This window comes from Vidua macroura, chromosome 22 (genome assembly GCF_024509145.1).
Source record: "Vidua macroura isolate BioBank_ID:100142 chromosome 22, ASM2450914v1, whole genome shotgun sequence".
NCBI lineage: Eukaryota > Metazoa > Chordata > Aves > Passeriformes > Viduidae > Vidua > Vidua macroura.
The window spans coordinates 5,754,418-5,778,285 of NC_071592.1; the positions used below are offsets into that span (position 1 = coordinate 5,754,418).

At 46.6% G+C, this 23,868-nt stretch overlaps 1 protein-coding gene across 4 annotated transcripts in view; it reads right to left on the bottom strand.

Annotated features, from left to right (window-relative positions):
* The window catches only part of CDON (cell adhesion associated, oncogene regulated), a 56,237-nt gene that overhangs the window by 3,037 nt on the left and 29,332 nt on the right, over window positions 1-23,868 (bottom strand). For 3 of the 4 annotated variants that reach the window (XM_053997137.1, XM_053997138.1, XM_053997139.1), the window contains exons 9-18: window positions 20,955-21,247; window positions 17,847-18,021; window positions 15,517-15,645; window positions 14,018-14,224; window positions 13,208-13,389; window positions 11,968-12,073; window positions 8,584-8,706; window positions 6,927-7,154; window positions 5,612-5,874; window positions 3,211-3,290 (exon numbers count right to left, since the gene is read on the bottom strand). In XM_053997137.1, coding sequence (XP_053853112.1) covers window positions 3,211-3,290; window positions 5,612-5,874; window positions 6,927-7,154; window positions 8,584-8,706; window positions 11,968-12,073; window positions 13,208-13,389; window positions 14,018-14,224; window positions 15,517-15,645; window positions 17,847-18,021; window positions 20,955-21,247 — 1,786 coding nt within the window. Of the gene's footprint in view, window positions 1-3,210; window positions 3,291-5,059; window positions 5,211-5,611; window positions 5,875-6,926; window positions 7,155-8,583; window positions 8,707-11,967; window positions 12,074-13,207; window positions 13,390-14,017; window positions 14,225-15,516; window positions 15,646-17,846; window positions 18,022-20,954; window positions 21,248-23,868 lie in introns of those variants that run through there. The other variant, XM_053997140.1, reaches the window with a different exon arrangement.

Below are 23,868 nucleotides of genomic sequence, written 5' to 3' on the forward strand. Positions count from 1 at the left end.
CTCAGAAGGGTTTCAAACCAGGACATGTTAACTTGGCAGTCTCAGTTAAGTCCTGCCCAGGTTCCAGAAACCACTTTTATGCCATTAAAAAAGTCATGGCAATATGGAAAACCATCACACTGGAAGGACCTGATCTACAGCCCTGCCTAGAGCCTCAGTTCATACCTGAAACCTGACCAAAACCTGATCAATACTGCCAAAACTGAAAGAGCAACAAAACACCCAACAACACAAACTTGTCAGAGGAAGAACTGTAATGAGCTTTCCCTCTGGCAGATGCTTCACCTGCAAAGCCAGAACAGCACAAATGGGTTCTCTCTGGAGCCTGCTCCCCTCCCAAAAACTGTGAGGATGGAGCAGGACTAAGCTTCAACCTTCACTCTCCTGTTTTGTCCTTCCACTCCTGTAACTGCCTCCAAAATCATTATTCCAAGTACCAAAATACCACAGAAGCCACTGGAGAATCCACATGAAACACATCTGGTCCTCAAACAAATCCATTTATTAGTTTGCCTTTCTCTCCGCAGAGGTTTTGACTGTACTCACTTATTATTTAGAAAAAAAGGCTCAGAGAAACCCATCTAAATGTTTGGGTTTGCACATTTCTGGGGGTTTCTTCTTAAAGATACAGGGGTCAGTGAAGTTCTCTGTATTATTGTAAGAGCTTGAAGGATGTTTCAACACAGCAGTTCAGCCTTCTAAGCTTCAATAACCACATTTGGATGGAAACTAGCCATGGGGATATCCAGAGCAGAGTGTGGAGGAAGACCCTTGTAAAATCCCTGCTGGGAAAACACATCTTCTATCAATTTTTAATACTGAAACCCTACTAAACTATAATCGAAAAAAAAAAAAAATCATGATTTAGATGAAAAAGCTGGAAAAACAAACTGATGTTCCTACATTTGAATTGCGTATTTCAGATTTCTGATCAAAATACAGTGAAATTGCAAAGGAGAGAGATCTGCAAAAGTGTAAATTCCTCTGCAAATGTCAGGTATCTTGAGAGCCTTAGCACAAAGGCACAAGAGAAGAAAAAAAGATCAGTTCTCAATCCTGTCAACCACAAGTTTTGTCCACAATAGCAAAGCAGGTCTCCAGTTTTCAGCAGCTTCTCCCTCTGGCAAGGCTCCATGAGAAGTTATGAGGGATAAAGTGCTAATTTAAACAGAAGACCCAGGGATTTCAGCACTGGAATAATAAAACCTGCTCCGAGATGGCTGCTGCTGAAAACAGCTATGAAATAATGCTGAACCTTTAGGATTCATTTGCACGTGGTCACAATTCACAAAACTGCTGCATTCATCTCAAATCAGCAACAGCTCCAGGCATTTGGTGGAATTGGGTCAGTGAGGAATTCATGGCACCAAGGCCACACTCCTGGTCTGGCACGCCCTGCCAGAGGTGTGTCCACCTGAACCTCCCTTCCCCTCCTGCCACGGGGGAACTGCCTGATTTCAGCACGTGATTCCAGGGTGGGATGAGGACAGGCAGGTCAGGGGGACAGCCCTCACCTGTGCAGTGCGCTTGAACAAATTGGGGAAAACACTCCAGCCTCAAATTCCCACTTACCAAAACCTATTGGGCTGGCTGCACTAACCCAACAGGCCTTCCTCCTCCTTCTCCTCTTCCTCCTCCTCACCCTGGCCATACACCCAGCTCCCTGGTGTAAAGCTGAGGCACGTTCTGGTCCTCTCCATTCCCCTCTCCCATGTCCTCTTTCCATTCCCCCAGCACCAGGACAGGAACAGAGCGGTCCCTGCTGTGCAGCTCTCTGCCAAACCGAGGTTAATGATCCCCTCCGGGGCAAGGCAGCTGTAAGGGACAACTTGTTTCTCTATCAAGCAGTCAAATATAGAATGGGGCTGTGAAAACTCAAAGTTCAGGCCCTGCTGATGACCTCTGGGAGGAGCAGTGCAGTTGCAGAGGATGGAACTCTTTCCCTCGCTTTCTTACGGAAAAAAAAAAAAGAGCAAATAAAGACCTAAATGTGTTTAACACTGGAAGCAAGCTCTTAATTACAGTGTAACACATATGGCGTGTTCTAAATTACCACGAGTCTCAGACATCCTGGTGAGAGCTGCTGCACAGCCTGCTCAAAATCACAGCATTGGTGCGTGAGGGAACGTACTGGGCTTTCCTGAGACCTGACAGGAACTCTGGGCCAGGAAAGGCATGCCCAGCTCCACCTGCGAGCAGCAGCTTGTCAGCATTACACTGGCATGCACATATTTATGGAAGCAAGAAGGATTCAAAGCTCATAAGTGGTGTTTTAAAAAGTAAAACTATGAAAATAAAGTGAATGTGTTTTCTGCCTTCAACAACAGCTTTATTGTTCAACAGGGGTTGGACTCCATGATGCTTGTGGGCCCAACTCAGAATATTCAATGATTTGATTATTAATTTCAACTCAGCTTAGCCAGATGCACACCTAAAGGCAGCTGAAGATTTTAACAATACTGAAAAATCAAAATATGATTGAAAAAAAAGCCCAGAACCTACCAGTCAGAGCAGCCCAGCTTGTCTGACTTTCAGTCATTATTTCTAATAATGAAAATAACCAGAGATTTAGTCAGCAGCCTAAGGAGGACAATAATTTCAAAAGTGAAAACTTAGTAACTTTTATTAGGTTTCCCACTCCCAGCTACAATGCAGATGACAGATTTTCCCTTATTCTACACAAGAATCCTTTTTCACAGGAAAAAAAATGTATCCCACTCTGACAACGGCTGGTCATCTCCTCCTGAAGGCCTCAAGAACTTCAAATCCCGTGTTTTACAAAGAACAGCATTGTGACGGCAAAGGAGTGAGTTGGTTAGTGTTCTTAAGGGAATGTCAGGAAGTGTAAAATATAGAAGACCAATTAAATCCGATTTGACAAGCTCCATATGGAATGATTTTGTTATCTCAGAACTGAAGAAAAACACAGGAAATACAGATTTTTTTTAAAAAATCCAGTGCCCAACCTGCCTCACTTCCTAGAGGGCATCAGAGGAGCATGTTGAGCAAAGTGAGCTCTGGGGTTTTAACAATTTGTTTTATTCCGTCCTATGGAAAATCCTCAACTGCTCTTGAGGTCATCCATGGAGCTCCTCATGCTAGCCAGGACTCCAGCTCTCATCTTCTGCCAACCCCAGCTCCAGCCCAGCACACAGAGGGAGCGCTGTTCTCTGGGCAGGTCATTTCTCACTTGTTATTGTCATTTCTCACCTGTTATTGTTCCGACAATTCCGGCAGCTGATGCACTCCGAGGGGTCAGCCTGCGGCACTGTCGTGTACATCCCACCACCCTGCAGCAGGAAGGATTAACAATTAATAATTAATCAAATGAACCAAATCACTATTGGGACACCCAAGAGCTCTTTGACTCAGTTTCCCCACTCCGATCACGTTATCGATGCCCTGCTCCGGGCTGTACGTGGCATGGCAACACTGAGCGATTGTCCGAAGGCCAGGGGAGGGCTTTGCCAGTGTGTGTGTCAGGGAAAAGTAAATAACTGCAGCTTAGACAAGTATGTGGTCATTTCCCTGGTCTGTTTTCAGCTTAATATGCTGAGGTTTAATTTAATAAACACACTGTAAATATATTTATTTTTAACGCTGATGACAGACACGAAAGCGAATTGCTGTTCATTAGCACGCAAGGCTTGTTTAGGGAGACAGAGGATTAAATTTGCAGGGCTGATGTCACATACAAACCCATCCCACTTTCCTGTAATTACTCCGATTAGATCAGTTTACTTCACTACACTGATTTTTGAACCGTTTGGTATTTGTACAGATGGGGTAATTCCTCAGCCAGCAATGACTCCGGGTGAGAGGGATTTTGTGTTGTTGGTTTTGGCTAACGGGGCCATTACAAGCCAGTTGAAATGCCCAGATTAACACATACCTCATTGTTAGGGACCAGGCAGACAGTGATGTGGGAGCCACTCCAAGGGGCTGCAGAGCCAGCCTCCTGCACTGGGCTCCAGGAGGGAGCCAGGCTGGGAAGGCTCACCTAGCTTTTGGCAGCTCAGCTGGTAGACAACTTCTAGCAATCTCTATTTTTGCAAAAACAGAGCTTATCCTGAAGTTTTTGAGGGATAGAGAGCACTGAGGAAATGCCTAATTAGTCTTGATTGCCATCCTGGCCAGTTTCTCCCTTCCTCATTTAACCCAATCATTGAAACAATAAAGAGCGACCTAAGGAGGATCAGAACATCCTGTTCCTCTGGTAGCCTCACCCACGTGCCAGTCCCAGCCCCTCTCCATGGGCAGAGATTGTGTGACTCAAACTGTCTACAACAGGGAGTGGGGAAAGGAAAACTCAACCCCATCACCTGTTCCCAGCAAGACAGCAGTGCTGGGTGGACACCTCAAGGCACAGAGGAGCTCCAGGCAACAAGACCTGTGTTATCACAAACATATTTCCTTTTTTCACCCCCAAAAAAATAAAAATGGGAGGGACAAAATATAATGCAAACTCCCAGTCTTTCTCTCAGGCAAGCTTTTGAGCACAGCGAATGTTGCCTCCCTGAGGGCTTGGAGATTTTTGGAGAGTTTCACCCACTGGGAGGCTGGAAAGGTCAAAAAAAAAAACTAGTTTGGGCCTTGGTTGCTCTTGAAAACAGCCAAAAGTGGGCACTTCTTGCTCCATGGGTAGGCCAAAGGCAGAATGGGGTGAAGAACTGACTGGTCTGGGCTCAGACTGGAGGGAACTGAAGTGGCAACTACTGTGCAAGTGCTAATTTGTTGTTCAATAAAATGAAGTGCTTGTGCTCAATTACCAACACAAACAATAGACCCGTTTTTTTTCTCCAGAAACAGCATGGGTTATTCAGACTTTTGAACTTTTTCTTTCAGTTTTCCTGGGCAATGTTCACAGTTTTGAGTAAGTTTAGTAAGTTTGAATGCAAGCCATCTGTTTCCATAGACAATAATGAAATCATTATTCTCTCTTGGAAACAGGACACGTTTCAGCAAATGAAGTATTTTTCCACAGCATACAAAGGCTGGATCGCAGACTGAAATTAGTTTTTAATTTTATTTTCAATTTCAAAACAAAAAACGAGCCTGTCTCAACAGTCACAAACAGGGGATTGAAAAAAAAAAAAAAGCAGCATTATTGCTCTGCTACAGTTCAAGATGTATGGGGCACTTCATTCCATGGAACCTCCTGCGCCATTCGTGCTTTGCCATAATTAATAGCATTGCTCAGAGTTACAGATCTGAAACAGGTGGGGGAAAAACGGGTGATCCATAAAGCTGCAGAATAAGCAGCTATAATTAAATGTATTTAACTTGGAGATTGAGAAATACCATATGTACAAGTAAAGTATCTCAGCTCAGCACTGAGGCATTCTCAGAGCTTACATGCTGTTAGGAGGAGGGTAGAGGCAGATTTCCCAGAGTAACTGGAATTCTTGCTGTCATCTGATATTCTCAAATGAAAACCATGATGTTTGTATCACAAGTATCAGCCCAGTTGCTTCCTCTGGGATAAGGAATTCAGTGGAACTGGCTGTTAACAATGGATGAGTATTCCCCCACACAAATTAAGCCTGCTTCTACAGCCCCTGAATAAACCCCAAGGTCTGGGCTGAGCCTCCCACCCCGTGTAGGACCTTACATTCACAAGGTGATGGGGATGTTCATAGTCCATGTGTGTTCTGGACAGGGAGTTGGTGTGCCCTGGGTACAGTCCTGCTCCTCCTCCACTCATGATCCCATTGACACCATTGGCAGCTTTGTGATGGATGTGGGGACAGCCGTTGCCGAGGAAGTTTCCATGGATGCTGCCGTTGACTCGGCTGGTCCCGGGTAACGTCGTGTACTCAATTATCTGCCCGTTGATTTCTGCCCCTTGGTAGAGGTAGCCTGGAGGGTCGTACTCTGCAAAAGACATTATTACTGAAAGCACTTCTACTGATAAAGGAGAAGCTAAATGAGCATCCCTAAAAATAAAGGAACTTATTTTTTCTTTCTCCAGCTTTTGTGAACTAATGCTGATATCCAACTGCTTAGCATGCACAAGTAGACATGGCAAACGGCCACACCCTGGAGAGCAGGCCAGAAATGTTGGTCTGGAAGGACCTGGCTGATGTCAATCACTACAAGAGCATCCTAAAACCAGGCCTTTTGTATCACCAACAGCCCTTCTACTGTATCTGCGATAAGCTGCTTCCAGAAGATCTCTCTGGGCTGCAGCTGAAGACACTATCTTCATTATCTCCTACATTTCTCTCTGTAGGAGAGTAAGAGCATTTAAAAATAACCACAGGCCATGGCAAGAGCAAGGCTGATTTATGCACAAGGAGCAGAAAAGGCCAGTGCACAGATTCTGCTGGCTCTGGGTTGTTGGTGGGTGCAGAGCACCTTGCAAAGCTCCTGCTCCAGGCTCCTGCTTGCTAATGAACAGGTTTTCGTTATTAACACTTCTCTGGAAGACTTGGCCATTGAATGCCATCTCATTGTGCAGGGACTAAGAGGTAACAAGAGACTTGTCATGGAGCTGCAAGTTCTCTTTCTTTCCAGATGCACTCAAGAAAGGGAGAGATCCAGGGTTTAACTCTCCACAATTTTAACAAGTGATTACGACTACACACATTCTGCCTCTGCAATCATCAGAGACCTATGCAGGGGCTTAAAGTTAAACACAAACTGCAGAAAATTTACTCAGGCCTGTCCCACACTATTCCCTGGGTGAAACCGCATCACAATCCTCCAGGGATGCAGCAGGACCAGGAGCATCAGTGTGAAGAAATTGAGACATTGTTGCTCTTAAAAACCCAAGTCTGCACCTAAGGCACACCTGGAAGTACAAGTCTCTACAGAAATGCAAGCTGGCTCCTAACAGGAAACTGCTTCCCATCCATAAAACGCAGCATGGACATTCCTAATTTTACTCTGGTAATATTTTCCTCTTGAAACCAACCCCCACTCACTCTGCATGGCGTTCTGCTGCCGGTTCTTCCAGAGGCACATGGCGATGAAGACGATGAGGATGAGGACCATGACCCCCAGGACACAGCCCACGATCAGGTAGAGCATGTCACTGCTGCGCACGGGGCCGCTGGCAGCCACGGCCCCGCTGCCCCCGGCCCGCTCAGGCGCGTTGGGCGGCGTGCTCAGGTCTCTCACTGGATACTCAGACGCTCCCGGCGTGCGTTTCACTGGATGAGTAGAGACAAGCACGTGTACATCCACCAAATGCATTTTCTAAAGGTGTTTTTTCATCATGAAATGAAAATAATTACTGCCGAGTCCAAGTCCCGATGCCTCGCAAAGGAGGTTTCCAAGTCAATATTAAATCCTACAATGAGAATGCCAGCTCCTATTGGGTAATAACTGTTTGCCTTGGAAAATGGTGATTATCCCGCCTGCTCACCCGCTCTTTGAGGTCACTGGAACTTTAACGAGCCACTCGAGGTACCCGTGGCTGCAACTGCTCTAACTCTCAACTTGAAAGAGCACAAATCTTTCCACTTCTGAGGTCAGGAAAAACCACAACACTCATTTCTCTCGCCCAGGCTCTGCCAGATGACCTGCTCTTATCTGATGTGAACCCTGCTAACCCCCTTTCCAAACCACACAGTTGAAGATCAACCAACAGAAAATCACTGAAAATGAGATGCTGGTTTAACCCAGGAACTGCATTTACATTAGTTTCCAGTACACCACAGTTCAGATTTATTTCATTTGACACTAAAACCCTAAAAGAGGTCCCTGGCTTAGGAGTGAAGCTGGTCAGAAAGATACAAGCACCTCCATGCAGGTATGCTGGATAAGCTGGATCACTCTTATAAGCCTGGGGGAGATAAATTTTAAAGAAGAGGCAGTGTGAATGACAGATTACATCTTGCCCATTTTAAAATTAGAGAAGAAAGTTATATTCCTTGCAGGAGGGAGACCAACTGTGTGCGCAGCCTTGAAGCCCTGCAGCTCCTACTCCTTCCTTCAAAGGTTTCACTACTCACTTCACTGAATTTTGATGCTTCCTCTCCCAGAGGGCTTTTTTCTTTTTTTTTTTTCTCAAACATTTTTTCATAGCACTGCATTTGAAGTTTACTGTCTGCATTTTCCCTTTACAGCCTTACTTGGTTTTAGAGATTAAAGGAGACAGGAATTCTTCGCAAAATAAATGTGACTGCCATATCTGACACTTCCCGAGAACAGTACAAACTTTGTGCCAGAGGCATGCAGGATTAGGGATGGAGGCAGCCAACACAGCCATCAATTGCTGTGGTCTGCACTTATACAACGTGTCACAGAGCCCTGAAGACATAAAACAGATGTACAAATCAATTCTGTCATCTTCAGGCGCATGGTTGTCTCCTAAGGAGAGGCCATCAGCAGCGCAGAGGCAGCAGCGCTATCTCTGAGGGCAGGCAGAGCTGCAGAGCTCTGCTGAGAGCCTCAGGAGTGCAACGGATCACTTTCCATATGTTCAAAACAATCCCAGCTTCGGAAGACAAAACAATCCTCCGAAACATTCCAGAAAATTATGGTCATCATTGCAGCTGACTTTTGTGCTGCATAAAAATTCCCCCAGTGGATCTTTCCCGTCCCAAAGGCCACCTCGGCTCGGCCCCGCAGCCTCACCTTTGGTCTCGCAGATCATCACATTGCTGTACTCACTCTCCCCTCCCTCGTTGTAGCACTGCATCTTAATGTCATAAGAAGTTTCAGGCTGCAGGTGATTTATCAGGTGCCACTGCTTTGTACCTGTTGGGGGGACAAAAAGTAAATTGATTGCAGTTCATTTACCCACAGGAACCAGAATTATGGACAACGACCATTGCAGAGACCTTTTCCACCAAATGCAGGGGCACTGCAGCTCGTCTTGTTAGCACTAAAATCTTCAGTAGTGGTTTATGGACTTAGCTGAAACCATGGTCCACGAGTGGCATCCCAGGACAGAGGGTTGGAACTAGATCATCTTGAAGGTCCCTTTCAACCCAAATTATTCCATGACTCTCTAAGACTTATCTTGTGAAATTGCTTATAAGAATGACCTTTTGATGAGTTAAAGTGAGGGCTTTTTCAGTATTTTCTTTTAAAGAAAGTCATTGTCTACAAAAGCCAGAACTCACTAAACTCAAAACCCAGACATCCAAGTGCCCACACATGTACATTTTAAGTTCAACAGCAGCCCTGTGCACCCTGAACATGGAACTGTCAAAGGGACAGGTTTAGGGTAGATTATGCTGACTATTTACTTATGCTATTATGCTGACTATTTACAGTACACTGAGTAAGTAACAAGGAAAATGGACACAGAGAGCTTGGGACAAGGAAGAACTTGGCTGTGAGCAGACTTTAGAGATGCAAGGTACCACTGCAGCCATTGGTGTCACACAGAAAGGACACGTCTGGGTTGCTCAATTTGGCCAAAACCCCAAATAATGGAACGTGCATTTTACAACCCATCCTGGGAATGCAGCAGGGCTGTCCTGGTGCCACTGCCCCTGTGCCACTGCCCCTGCAGGGCCTGAGCCCCAGCCCGAGCCAAGCAATCTTCTCTAACAGGATGGTTTTGTCATCTCTGGCCCCTGGCCAGCATTTCATTTAGACACCCTCCTGAAGTGCTCAGTACTTCAGGATAAATCACTCCCAGTTTTTACTTTCACGGGCTTGTGACAAATTTTACTAAATAGCGACCTTTTTTTTTTTTTTTTTTTTTTTTTTAAGGGAGTTTAATTAACTGTTTGAGTGCTCTTAATCCCTCTTGGAAAATACCACCTTGAACTGTTTCCACTGTTTCTAAGGAACTGTCTACCACCTACTGATTTAAGCATTAATAAAAAGGCTCGGGCGTGCTCGGCGGGCCGGGGCTGTCACCGTGATGCTGCTCAAACTCCTCCGGGACCCCAGCCCAGGTCCAGACCCTCTGCCCGGCCCCAGCAGGGCGGGGGTACCCAGGCGGGCCCCTCTGGACCAGGGGCTGCCCAGCACGCTCCGTGTCCACGTCCCAGGGAAGGCAGACAAGCCCTGGCTGAGGCTGGAGCTGCCTTTCCCTAAATCGCACGTTTTCCCAAGATTCAGACTCGGTTTTCCCGGCGCCCCCACCCCCAAGCATTCCTTTCGGTAATTACTACACCAGGTTTTAGGTTTCCGCTTCAAACCATTAGTGGAACTGGAATCAGTACAGGCACTTTAACTGTCCTCTTCGTGCACCATTAGCAAGGGAAAACATTTAAACAACTGACATCAGACTGCATTTACATTTAAAATTCAATCTCCAGAATTCTCGAAACAGAGAAATTCAGACCAGAAACGGAGAAATGCAGACCATCGCTGCAGGACAGGGGTGTTTTTTTTGCTTTTGCTTAAAGTGGCTGAGAGATACCGAGGAGCCATCACAGCTTTTTGCTTGGGTCTTTTTTTTTTTTTTTTTTTTTTTTTTTTTTTTTTTTTTTTTTTTTGCGGGGGGGGGGGTTTCCCCCCCCCTTCAAATAAAATCTGATTTTGCCTGCAGCGGCATTTATAAGGAAAAAAAAAATTCTGCAGAGTTTTGAATGTCTCGAAAGACAAGACTTAACAGGAAGCGGTGAGGAAAGCCTGCGGCAAGCACTTAGCTAGCACAGGCATCACAACACTTTTTCCACAACTCATGCAGTCATTTCAAGATAAAATTCCCTGTCATAAAGCAGATTAATTCAAAGGTAACAGAGGGGGAAAAAAAGCAAAGAACAAGTGATTTATGGCAAAAAATACCTTAAGTCACATGTTCCTCTACATATTTCACATCAAGTGCTTCCAATCACAACTTAATTGAAAATAGTTCTCTTTTTTTTTTTTTTTCCCTCCTGAAAAGCTAATTTAGGGGAGCACAGTAAAGAAAAGTTGAAGCTTAAATCTTTCCACCAAGTGATTTCTGTTGCAGGCTCTGGCAGAGCGGAGCAGCTGCTAATGGTTTCAGACTGCCACAAAGAGTTCAATACACACACGCTCGGAAAAAAACCCGAAACAAGCTAATTTCACAGCACAGTGGAGCCCACTTAAACAACTAACTGCTCAGTGTATAAGACTTATAAACACACAAGTTCTGTCTAGCAAAGGCTAAAATACATTTGCAGATGAAGGTGAAGCCTGCATAAGGTTCTTTAAAGCCTCTGAGCTCAAGCTCTGGATCTTTAATAGCTTTATAGTGTGCAAAAGCTTATGTCATGCATCAAAGTACTATGTGCAGTATTGTCTGGCAGGGGAAAATTTTCAAAATAAAGGTCCATTCCTCTTGTAACTGAATAAATGAGGGGGAAAAAAATAATTAACGTCATTGGGCCAGAATGAGATCACTGCATTTGCTCAGCCTGAGCAATAAGGACATTAAATAAAATATTTTTAAAAGGGTTTTCCACTTCTGGACTAATATAGACATTATCTAATAACTTCTTCCAGGAAAATGATGATCTAATATGCACAGGGGAAAAAAATAACTTGATTAAAAAGCAAAATGAAGCACAAACATACTTGCATTTGCAGAGTGCTACAGCACTTGAGGCTAAAAGCAACTACCTTATAGCAGAAGTGATTAGGCAAGGTAAGAGGAGAGAAGGGCAATTACACACAAGGTACTACCAGCTTAGAAAGTCCACGCTGGGGTAAATAATTTTAAAAGCCAGCTAGTTGTTAGTACAGTCTGTAACCCAGATGTTTTTATCCTGGGTTAAACCTCATTTACACTGCTTTCTCTTTATACAACTTGAAGCTACACCAGTTTAAATAGACCTTCCTTAAGGATTTGCAGCTCTATAACAAGCCAAACTTAAACCCTGTATTTAGCTCTCAAGCTTCCATGTCAAAGAGGCTTCAGAGGGAAGAAACCAGCTCACGTGTGGGCAAAACCCGACGTTAGGGAGTTGAGATAGCTCCTTCTGTGAGATATATTATAAAGACTGCTTGGGAAAAGCAGTTTAGATTTCATATAAACACAGCCAACATGGCTACAGGGTGTCCTTCCCCTTCTCCAAGCAGGCACCGTACCGTCCACAATATCCCGCTTGTAGTCGCTGTCGTTGTCGCTGTCCGTGGGCCGGTAATAGATATAAAATCCTTGGATGGGCGTGTTGTTGTTGCTCGATGTGATGTACTACAAAAGAATTTTAAGAGACTGCATGAGAGAAGAAAAGTTTTAACTGAGTCCTTGCTGAGTTGTCGTCACCGAGTAGCTCATCCTCTGCAAATATGAGTATTTTTAATAAGGTTGTGTAAGCAAAGGTGACTGAACTCCCCTGAGTAGCCAGAGAGTAGGATGGGTACAAGAGACTGAGCTTGGGCCAACACTTGCCTCCCACATCACTTCCCAAACCCTCAGTTAGGCTTTGACCATGCACAGCCTGAAAATCTGCATGATTAATGGAAATGGAAAAGTTAAAACCATAAAACTCTTCAGAAAGAGTTAAGGTCACTCTAAAAATCAGCTCAAGAATCTTTAAGTTATGCAGCCTCCTGAGGAACCAGAGGTTATTTTAAGTTTATTATCCTTAACATCTCTTAAGGCTGAGCTAGCAGAGCAAACTAACACTGGGAACTCTACACATTAAATCCTCCAAAGTATACCAGGGGGTTAGATTTCAAAACAAGAGCAAAGAATTTCTGTGGGTTTCAATAAGGACTTTAAAGTACTTGTTTACAATAGACGAGGTAACAGGGGAAAGGAAAATGTTTCTCTAACATGAAACCTCCACTGGACGTGGGGGAAGACGGCGGGTTTGAAACACGCTCCCAGCCACCCCAGCCTGGATTGACAAAAGCAGCAGGAATTGCAGGAAACTGAGCCAACTCACTCACAACTCATGGCATGAACAGGGCTTGGGACAGAGTTAAGCCCACTGGTGCCTCTGAGATGTCTGTGCCAGAGCAGGTGGACTGGGGCGGCTGCAGCCTCTCACTGGAGCTGCCAGTTGGGCACATCTGGCGTAACCCAAGGAGGGGTGTGCGGGGTCCCCGCAGAGCTGGAAGGGGAGATGGTGCAAAAGGCAACAGACAACTGACAGGGCTGCCTCTGAGCGGGAAAAAGTCTGGAAATGGGGGCAGAGGGCTCCAGAGGCACAAGTCCCATTAAGTCCCCCAGTTCTACCATACAGCCCCATCCTAGGAACACGATCATCTCCAGGTCTCGTGCGGGGGAGGAAAACCCCCGCTCACCACTCCGCAAACAGCTCTTAATCCTCGACTTTGCAGCACGAGCTGTGGGAAGAACAGGCAGAACTGCTGTACCCACCGTCCATTTCAGCATGATCTGGGTGTCGCTGATGGCTTCGGTGTAGGCGATGTGCGGGCCGGCGATGGGCCGGCTGGAGAAGCGGCCGGTGAATCCGGCCACCTGGTACGGGCGCGACGCCGCGCTCCGCGGGCTCTCCCCGTAGTTGTTCACCGCGATCACTCGGAACCTGTACATTTCTCCTTTTAAGGGAAACAGGGAAAAGAAAGAAGCCCTTGTAGCAAAACAAGTGCTGGAAAGAGGATTCAAGGAGAGACTAAACAGGTTTGAAAGTAGTTTTTGCACACCATCTAGTTAGAAAAGGAGTCCTTGCCACAGACTGATGTGGCGACATAAACAGCTTCTGGAAGTTACTCAAGGAAAATCCAAAGGCTATTGGAGATACCTCCATCAGCTCAGGAAATCCCTAAACTGGTGGGCACTAAGAAGATGCTTCAAAGGATCCCTATCACCATCCATTCCATTTTCTCTTGTGTTTTTTGCCTGAGTTTTCAGGGCTAGACACTGGAAGAAGTCAGGACAGACATTTTTCCATTAATGCATTTTTCTCTACGTTCTGAGTGTTCACTAGAAGGACAATTAAGTTAAAAATAGCAGTGATACACAACCCTTCTCTCCACATGAGCAAGTATTAAATTATGGTGTGGTTTTTTTCCACTTGGAAAGCCAGAAATCAACTTAAATTCATGTAACGAGCTCCTAGGCCATACACAAAACCCAAACCTAATCGAGCAGAAACAGGGCAATCCAAGCAGAAGTTAAAATGAAAAAAACTGAAGAGCTGCAGTTATGAAAGATCATTTCTGATACCTGGCTCCAAGTTCCTAACTTCCACAGACAGCTTGGAGGGAGAGATGTTGCCAGCTGCGACGAGCCAGTCGCTGTTGCGACCCAGACGTTTGTACTCCACTTTGAAGGCAGTGATGGGGGAGCCCCCGTTGGCACGGGGGATCCACGTGACGTAGACGGACGACTCCGATGCCGTGGATATCGTGGGTCGGTCAGGAGCTTCTGGAACTGAAAGGGGAAATTCAAGAGGATTAGAGTCAGCTGAAACTTAATTTTCACTAACAACAGATTAGACTCGTTGCTGATGATTGCCTTGGATTTCACATATTAACATGGAGAATCTTTAATCCTCCTGAAATCATCACTGCCCTTACTCTGCTGAAAAGGATGGATGACGAGCAGACAATTCAATAGGAATTGATTATCTTACCAATATAATATTTAAAAATTGTATGGTATTGCACTACTCCAACCATTTCTACATGAAAACAGACACATACACTAAGTGAAAAACATGGTTATTATTTTCAAGCCCCCAAAATCCCCCCAGACCCAATGAGACTTCAACCCATCTGCATTAACAAGTGCTGGAGAAATGAGAAGGAAGAGAGAACAAAGCATGCACCAGGATGTACTTACGGAACTCACTGAAGTTACAGGCAGCAGTGGGACAGAGAGAAGGGAAAGAGGGGTGTTAGTAAATTGGGTTGTAAGAGCTGTGAGACTTTACTAAACTAGCCTGGATTCATGAACACAGAGCTGGTGCTGAGGAGAGGAGTGGAGCAAGGAACAGCAGGTTGGCAGCTCTGGGGCATGAAGCAGCTGAGCATTTGCAGCCAGGCAAGTAAGGCCCTTGTGTGGCTCCTCTGACATTCAGTGCTGCCACAGGCTCAGCTCCTTGCCCATGTTACTAAACCTCTCCACTCACCTTTGGCTTTACCCCAAATTTTAGATACCTCTGAGATCTCAGCCCATGAGTAAATCTGCCTGAACCAGGCCAAGGAGTTCAAAGGCTGGGGGAAGGAGGGATGAGAAAAAGGACTATAAACGTGCTCTTTTCACTGGAAACCAGGGCAAACCTCACATCTACTGGGAAGTGCTTGTATCTCCTCACCATCAGAAATAAGCCTGTCCCTGGAAAGCCACAGGAAAACATTCAGAACAGATATCACACACTTTGAGAACTTAAAGCTCTGACACAGCCACTTCCCATTTCCTCTGGCTCTTTCTCAGTGTAAGGAAAGAGAAAACCAGAGTATTTAGCAAAAAGAAACCATAGGTTTAAAAATGAGCATTAAGAATACGGGTTGTAAGTGAAAATTCTCTCGTTTTTTGAGAGCCAGACATGCAGGCAGCAGCATCCTAGGAAATATCCTACGTAACAGAGTAACCTCAGAATAAACAGGAAATAGAGGAGGCAATACAAGCACCTGGAGCAGTAATAAACACAGGTTAACTCAGGTACAGCTCCTGGCAACACAACTTTTAGTGCCCAAATCACAAACCATCCACACTCCTACCTCCACTGTGGCGAGACAGGTCCGGAAGGATGACACCGAAATTATTTGTGCCTTCATGAACAATGGGATGTTTGGGGATTCCTACGGGTGGAGATGGAGCCTGCGTGTTTTTCGAGGATGATGTTCTTTCTAAGAAGATTTGACAGACAGTACATCAGTGTAGGGCCTGCATAAGGAAATGCTGTTTGTCAATGCTCACTCTACAAGGTCACTTGCTACCGTGCTGCCCTGGCTTCAAATCCCAAGCTGGACAGTCAGGTTAGCAATCAGGATGTTTCTCTGGGAGAGCAAGAGAGATTTCCCACCCAGGCACTTGGCTGTGGGTGAGTGACTGCCCATCTGCAGTACTGGCATCCACAGTGCTTAGTGGTGATGCTGCCAGCTCCTGCCTGTGCTGCCAAGCCCACTCATCACAACATCACCAGATGGGGAAAATTACACACTGAAACCCAGGTCTAGAGAAGGAGTAAAAGTGCTGTGGAAGCAGCTGGAGCCAGTATACCAGGCTGAGAGGGCTTCTGGCCTGTGGCAGTAGGGGTGGCAGGATAGTATGGAGCAGGGTAGGGGTGGCAGTACTGACTCCCCCGAATTTGCAGGGATTGACCACAAGACAGTGAAGAGGAAACACCACCTGGGTTTAATATGATGGGCTGTGACAAGTGGCTTTGCTGGTGTGAAGCTTCCTCGGCCTCCCAGTAAGCTGGGAGGGTTAGTAGGAGGAGGAACACGAGTATGAACACTAGGATGTCTTTTATGGAAAAGTATGGGTGGAATGGGATTTTGCCACAGTTTGGTACAATCCCCTGGGGGTCGTTTGAACCCGACGCGTGGAGGAAGGTGAGGTGGAGGAATGTGCACCTGTGATGATAAAGGGAGGAGGTGTAGCGCAAAAAATCAGGTAAGTGTGGGGTTTTCTACAGAGAATTCTTCTCAGACTCATCCTCTGAGGGTCTGTGCAAGGAGGGGGAAGGCTGAGAAGAGGCTGGGGATGGATGACTGTGGCCTCTCAAAATGGTGTTTGGCCTCATGGTAGCACACAGCCTATGAAGGGGGAGCAGGACGACTCCTGTGTTGGAGGTTTCTTTGTGTAAGTAGGAGCCATAGAATCCTCATCGAGCATGCTGATGGATGCAGATGAAGAATGAGGCTCCCTTTGGAGCACGTGAGAGACCAGTCAGCCATACTGAACATTCCTCTGTGTGTGGCTGAGGGTGGTGCAGCCTGGGGCTGTGTCTGCTGGGCCGTGTAGGGCGAGTAGTAGTCAGCCAGGATTTGAGTTGTTAGGCAGGTGCCTGGGAGGGACCCAAAATTTCATCAGGCAGAGATGTTCTGGGGGGTGGGTAGGTCACAATTAGGGAGTTGTTGACTTTTTTTAGCAGGGGAGAGATTTTCAGAGGTTGAGGACCATCAGTTTTGTATCTGTTCACTGATAGAATGATGATAAGGATGGACAGGGCAAAGGATCTAAGTATGTCTCACAAATTTCATGAAGACATTAAATTCTTAGATAAAATTTAAGCTATCCTGTCCTTCATAGAATTCCAGAGGGGTTTGAGTCAGAAGGAAGCTTTAAGCTCACCTTAGTCTACACCCTCCCCTGGGCAGGCATACCTTCTACTATCCCAGGTTGCTCCAAACCCCATCCAAACTGGCCTTGAATAGTTCCAGGGAGAGGGCACCCACAGCTTCTTTGGGCATCCTGTGCCAGGGCCTCACCACCCTTCCTGGGAAGAATTTATTCCAAATATCCCATCTAACCCTACCCTCTGTCACTTAAAAGCCTTTCTTGGACAGTAGTACAAAAAATATCTACTTGTTTGTGTGCTAAAGAGCACAGGCACCAGCGTCCAAGCTTGAAAGAAAAAAATGCTCTGATTAGGAATGTTGTGCTTGTTGCTGTCTGCACACAACTATCAGAACAGCTGGCTTGTGGTCAGCAGAGATTGTCACTGAGGTGTCTGCAAAGCAAAGCAGGAACAGCTTTGTTGACACATGAAAACTGAATGGTGCAGTTTCTTCTGTGATTAAAAACCTCAACAAGGACAGGCTGCTCCCGACTTTGATCCTTAAAGCAAGAGAAACCTCACAGTACAAATCTTAACAATCACCCCAAAAATAATATTATCAAGCTTTTAATAGTTTCTACTTACCAACAGCCTCACACTCAAGGAAGTTTGCCCTACAGCAATTTTAGCTATTAGAGGCTGTTCTTTAGCAAATAAATTGCAGAATACTCCACATATGGCTTAGCAGATGCCATTAAATGACTGATGTCATTAAATAAATGTCTCTGGAAGGCCAGGACACAGGGCACATTGTGCTGCACCTACCCTTGCTGGTGCGGAACGTCAGCATGGCCGGCTGGCCCTCGCCCGCGGCGCTCCTGGCCACCATCAGCACCTCGTAGAGGCTGGAGGGCTCCAGCTCGGTGAGGCGCAGCTCGTTCTCGCTGCCGGGCACTCGCACCGTGTGCCAGCCGCCCGCCGCGCTCACGCCGTCCTCCAGCTGCACACAAGGGAGAAAGTGTCAGTGCAGCGTGCTTGCAACTGGGGCTGCTCACACCCTGCACTGCACCCCGCAGGACCTCCGCCCCTCGCCAAAACTCCTGCTGTCCTACGTTTACCTACGGTTTGTCTCCAGCTGCTCGCAAGGGAGAAACCGTCAGCACGGCACGCACAGAACCAGGGACTGCTCACACCCTGCACTGCTCCACACACAGGCACCAAAGCACCTCTGCTCCTCACCAGAACTCCTGCTGTTCTCCCACATTTACCTATGGTTTGTCTCCAAGTGCACGTAAGTGAGAAACTGTCAGCACAGCACACTCAGAACAGGGGACTGCTCACACCCTGCATCACGCCCCAAAGGACCTCTGCCCCTCGCCAAAACTCCTGCTGTTCTGCATTTACCTACGGTTTGTCTCCAGCTGCTCACAAGGGAGAAACCGTCAGCACAGCATGCTCAGAGCTGCAGACTGCTCATACCCCACATTGCTCCACACGCAGGCACCAAAGCACCTCTGCTCCTCACCAGAACTGCTTTCCTACATTTCCCTAAGTAGGTAAAGTTACCTATGGTTTGTCTCCAAGTGCACACAAGGGAGAAATCATCAGCACAGCATGCTCAGAACTGGGGACTGCTCACACCCTGCATTGCTCCACACAGAGGCACAAAAGGACCTCTGCCCCTCGCCAGAACTCCTGCTGTTCTCCTACATTTACCTACGATTTGTCTCCAAGTGCTTCTACTACAAATCAGCAGCTTTGCACGCACTATGACAGCACTCCTTGGATGAACTTATTTTCCCTCTCCACGCACATACACACAGTTGGTTTTGACTGGGTTTTTTTACATTTTCACTTGTGGCTAAAACAACAAGAGCCCAAATGATTTTCAAGCCTTCAGTCAGCCTTCAGCTGTGTGCTACTAAAGGGCTGGACCCAATACCCTAATGAGAAGGAGACTTTCCTTGTACTAGCCCAGCTTTCCCTCTACTTCAGCATTTATAAATATTTATTGGTAAAATGGGCAACAAAAAGTATGTCTTAGTAACTTCTTAAGGATGGCAAAAAAGTCAGCAGGGAGACCAAAGATTTGGGTTTACCAATGCACGTTACTTTTTTTAAAAAACAAAAACGCTTTTTAACTTAGCACTGAAATCACCAGCTCTGTTAAAGAAAAGAAAGACATTATGGGTAGTCTCTTAATGCTTGACCTTTGCAGGAAAACATTACCCCAAATCCCAAAGGAAAAGACAAAGATTCCACCAAAAATAAACTACTAAACAATATAAGACTTTAATAAAACATTGGAGGCAGATCTAAATGCTGTGGATTATCAAAGGTTATGCCAGAGGTCTTTGTTCAACTATTTTCTTCTAGAGCAGCCACTCCAAGGCTTTTATTCCCCCAACTTTTTTTTTTCTCTATTAAAAGAGGGAAATCAATAAAATAATTTAATGACACAAAGAGAGCACCACCCTAAAAACCAGGATAAATTCAGTGCCGAGAAATGCATGAGTGAGCACATTTAATGTGGAAAGGATTGGTGTGAGAGAAGGGAGAGCGTCAAAAAGGTCAAAAAAGCACTCAGAGCTTCCAGGGCTTATGTGAACCAACCGCCTTTGGATGAGAAATTATCACCAACAAACTCTGGCACTTGGTTTTCAGGAGCCAACAGGTCAAAAATCTAAGCATTCCCTCCAGGCTAAGACAAGATCAGGATGTAGAGGATTAAAAAGCTTATGAAAAATAAATCAAACAGCTTTGCCATGCAGAAAACTGGTTTGCTTGGAAGAACAGACACAGGCATTGCTTGGTTCTGGTTTTAGAATCACAGAACCTCCTGAGTTGAAAGTGGCCCACAAGGATTATGGGGTGCAACTCCTGGCTCTGCACAAGACACCCCAGGATTTCCACCACATGATGTTAAGCAAAAGAGCTCGGTGCTGACACACCATTTTTAATGGCATAGTAGGTACTGCCCTGCAAATTTCAGTTCACTTTCATATTTGCTAACTTTGGTTTAATTGAGTCCCTTTCGGACCCAGAGCAGCAAACTTGGTGATGCACTAAGGTAAAACTCAGCTTCCCTTCTACTGTCACACAGAGATTCAAGCTGGCTCACATTTAAATGCATTTTTAACTCCACTGATTTTGCACACAACATGCCCTGAAGCCCCATTCTCCATAATGACACTGTAAAGGACAGAAAATCCTGGATAAATCTTAAAACTAGGCAAAGCAATGTATTGGTGACAATGTCAGCCATCCCTCAAACAAGCTGTGTGGGCACAGGAACATTGTGCTTCAGCTACACGCTGTGTTCTGCCTGGCCTGAACCCATGTCCTGGTTCACACCAGTGTAGAGACAGATAAGCATGCCAAATCTCTCCCTTGGAGAGATGTCCCTTGAGTGGGCTGTGATAAGATCATCTCAACCCTCCTGGATTGAGAAACCCTCCCTGGTCATGGTGAGTTCCCAGCTTGCTTTGGGGTCCCGTGTAGATTCTTTGTAACCCATTGGATTTTCCCCCTTTGTACCACCCTTGCTTTTCCCCATAAAACCCCAGTTTCTGCCCTGTTCTGGATGGAGCTGTCGTCCCTGGCCTCCTTCTCAGGGTGCTGCAATAAAGGCTACCTCTGTGGAACTGCGCTCCTGTCTCTTTGTCCCTGTGGCCTGGGGACACCTCACAAGGCAGAGCTGAAATCACTGCTGAGCTGAGCTGCCTGCCCCTTGCTGAGGTTACCTGGTGGCTGAAGGACTGCCTGAACCCCTAGAAAGCTGTCTCTGGGACCTCTCTCTGGGAAGGCTGCGGCGTCCGGGTCGAGTCCCCAGACCCCGACCGGCCGTCACAGCACAGCAGCAGTGCCGGTTCCTTGGGAAACCCAGAGAACCGCGGTGCGTCCCCGGCGGGCTGGGCAGGCTGGGGACGGTACCTTGCGGTATTTGACAAAGTAGGCGTTGATGGGCAGGCCCCCGGCGCGGCCCGGCCGCCACACCAGGCTGTACGTGTCCGGCTTGGGCGTCTGCGGGGGGCTCAGGATGATGGGGGCCTCGGGCGGGGCGGCGGCGCTCGACGCTTTTTCCATCGCAGCCACATCCAGAGGAGAATTTGTTGGAGGAGAGCTTGAAAATGCCATTTCTGCACCAAAATCACCGCCGCTCTCGTCGCTCTGGGCAAGCTCCAGAGGAGCTGTTTCTCCTGCTCTCGTGCCAGTTGCTGAAGGAACTGCAAAGGGAGGGTCTGGTTACATCCCCACGATGACGTACATTCGCCCCGTGCCGAGGGGACACTAAATCATTTCAGAGTGACATTTCCAAACAAGCCCTGCTGCAAAACGTCAGGTCCAGAGGTGCCCACACAGATCTGAGCCTGGTGCCAAGCTGCGGCCTGGGTGTTTTTTCAGGGCACAGCAGTGGGGTTCAGTTTGTTTTATTTGGTTTATTTTTTTTTTCACAGTAGCAAAGAGAGAAAACCTGAAACTCAAGGTCTACAGGCACAGTTTGACCATATCTCCACTAAATTTAAGTCATGGCAATGCATATTAAAAGAAATAAATAAGTATATAGCTAAATTTGTGAGACAAACCGAGTAATTTGTATGTCGTTGTACAAGGAACTTTTCATGGCCTGCATTGGCGTGCACACAAGAGGACATTCTCCTACTCCAGTTTCTGAGGTTTTAGCTGCAATTTAGAGAAGCTTTGAAAGCTGTACAACTCAACTACTTCATTTGAAAATTTATGCTGAGAATAAGCTCAGTTTACAGGAAAATCTACATGCAATTTAATACCAACGCATTTCTAGAAATCCTTCTCCAGCCTCCTCCAACCTATTTACTTTTGCTGGTATGAAAAAGAAATCTATATAGTATCAGTAGTCTAAAAGAGGCCACAAGACAAAAAAAAAAGCCCTATTCGGCTGATGCAGGGCTCGTCAGAATTCCAGGCAGGAAAAGGGTGGCAGGTTGGACATCTGAGATTATCCAGGACAAGAAAATATCAGTACTTAAAGCAAGAAGGTTTGGGAAGCAGCACAGCTCCTCAAGGCTGCACCCGGCAGCAGTGGGACAGCCAGATGTTCGGAGCCCTGTCCATCCTTTCAGATTTGTGTAGGTTTATGTTACGTGCCGGGGTCTGGAAGGGGAAGGGAATGAAGGGAACTTGGTTTACAAAACAAACAAATTCCTTGGTAATGTAAAGCCTAGGCAGTGTTAGCCTGGCTGACTCAGATTCCTTCAAACCTCCATTAAAATACCAGCAGCAAGTGTGGCTGCTATTTTTGGCCACTTTTTAAAAAGCTGGGAAGGAAAGTTCTCTTTTCAAATTGAAGACATGCTCTCGGCAAGCATTCCTTGTTTGTTTCTTCTCATTTATTTAGCAATGCCACAAAATTCAGAGACAGGAAGAAGGCAACAACGTGGGGAGGATGTCCCCAAAGCCCAGATGGTCTTAAAACACCAGACACTCCCAGAACAATCCCTGAGCGAAAGGGTATCTCTGCTGTCAGTGGAGCAGCGGGAAGGGCGTGATATTGGAAACAAATGGGAGGAGGTGGAAGGCCCTCGGCACCGTGGTGGACCCCGAGGATGTGGGTGGGCACGGTTTGGTTTGGCGCCTGCTGGCACTGGGGACACGGACTCTTGGAGTGGAGGACGAGTTGTGGTTTCAGCTGGTGACAGCAGACCCACAGCCAGCGCTGTGTTTATTGCTGCAGGAGGGGAGTCGTCAGCAACTGCTGGGTTGTTGTATTTTTGCTTTGGAAAACAACCCCCGGGTAACAATTCCCATTGAGTAACGCAGATCAAAGCTCTTTTTGCAAAGTTTCTGGTATAATTACTACCCATATAACCCAGCACATCAGCCTTCTCTCTGCTGCTGTGTCATTATGCAACTTTTTTTGGCTGTTGCTCTCAGTGCCATCCCTTTCCCCTTAGCCATGGAGATTTTTCTCCCTCAGCTTCCCAATCCCCCACCAAGATCAACAGCAGCACTGAGCTGAGTCAGGCCAAAGGCTGCATGCACCCAAAATCCTGACCCCATCTGCAACTGGAGAAGGACTGAATGACCAAAATTTGGGCATTAAAAGAATGTATTCATAGAATCTTAGAATGATTTGAGTTGGAAGGGGCCTTAGAGGCTATTCAGTTCCACCCCACTGCCATGGGCAGTGATACCTTCCACTATCCCAGGCTTCTCCAAGCCCTGTCCAGCCTGGCTTTGGACACTCCCAGGAATGGGGCAGCCACAGCTGCTCTGTGGCCTCACCACCCTCACAAGGAGGAATTTCTTCCCTATATCCCACCCATCCCTGCCCCCTGGCAGTGTGAAGCCATTCCCCCTTGTCCTGTCACTCCAGGCCCGTATACAAAAACCCTCTCCAGCTCTCTTAAGCATGGGGAGGGGGTCTAGGATCTCCCCAGATCCTTCTCTTCTCCAGGACGAACCATCCCAACTCTCCCAGCCTGGCTCCAACTCATACATTCCATAATACCCAGTACTCTACTGCCTGCTGTTGTTTTTCCCCTTCAGCTGCCTCATTTTGAAGGGGAAGAGCCCTCACTTTTTCAGCCTCTCCTCCTACAGAAACCTTTCCCCACCTGCTGTGTTTCACAGCACCTTTGCTTGTTCTCCTGCTCCCCTCCTGACCAGGGTACAGCCACAGGCAAAGCCAGCAGCTCCAGGTTTTATATCTGCTGTGCAAACAGGTCACATTCCCAGGCACTTCTCCCCTGCTCCTTTAACAGCCAGAGGATCCTCCCTGCTTTCCAAGCTCTCCAAATACCTCAGCACAGGCTGGGGAAGCCCTCTGAAAACCTGAACGCAGCACATCAGTGAGGTCACCCACACC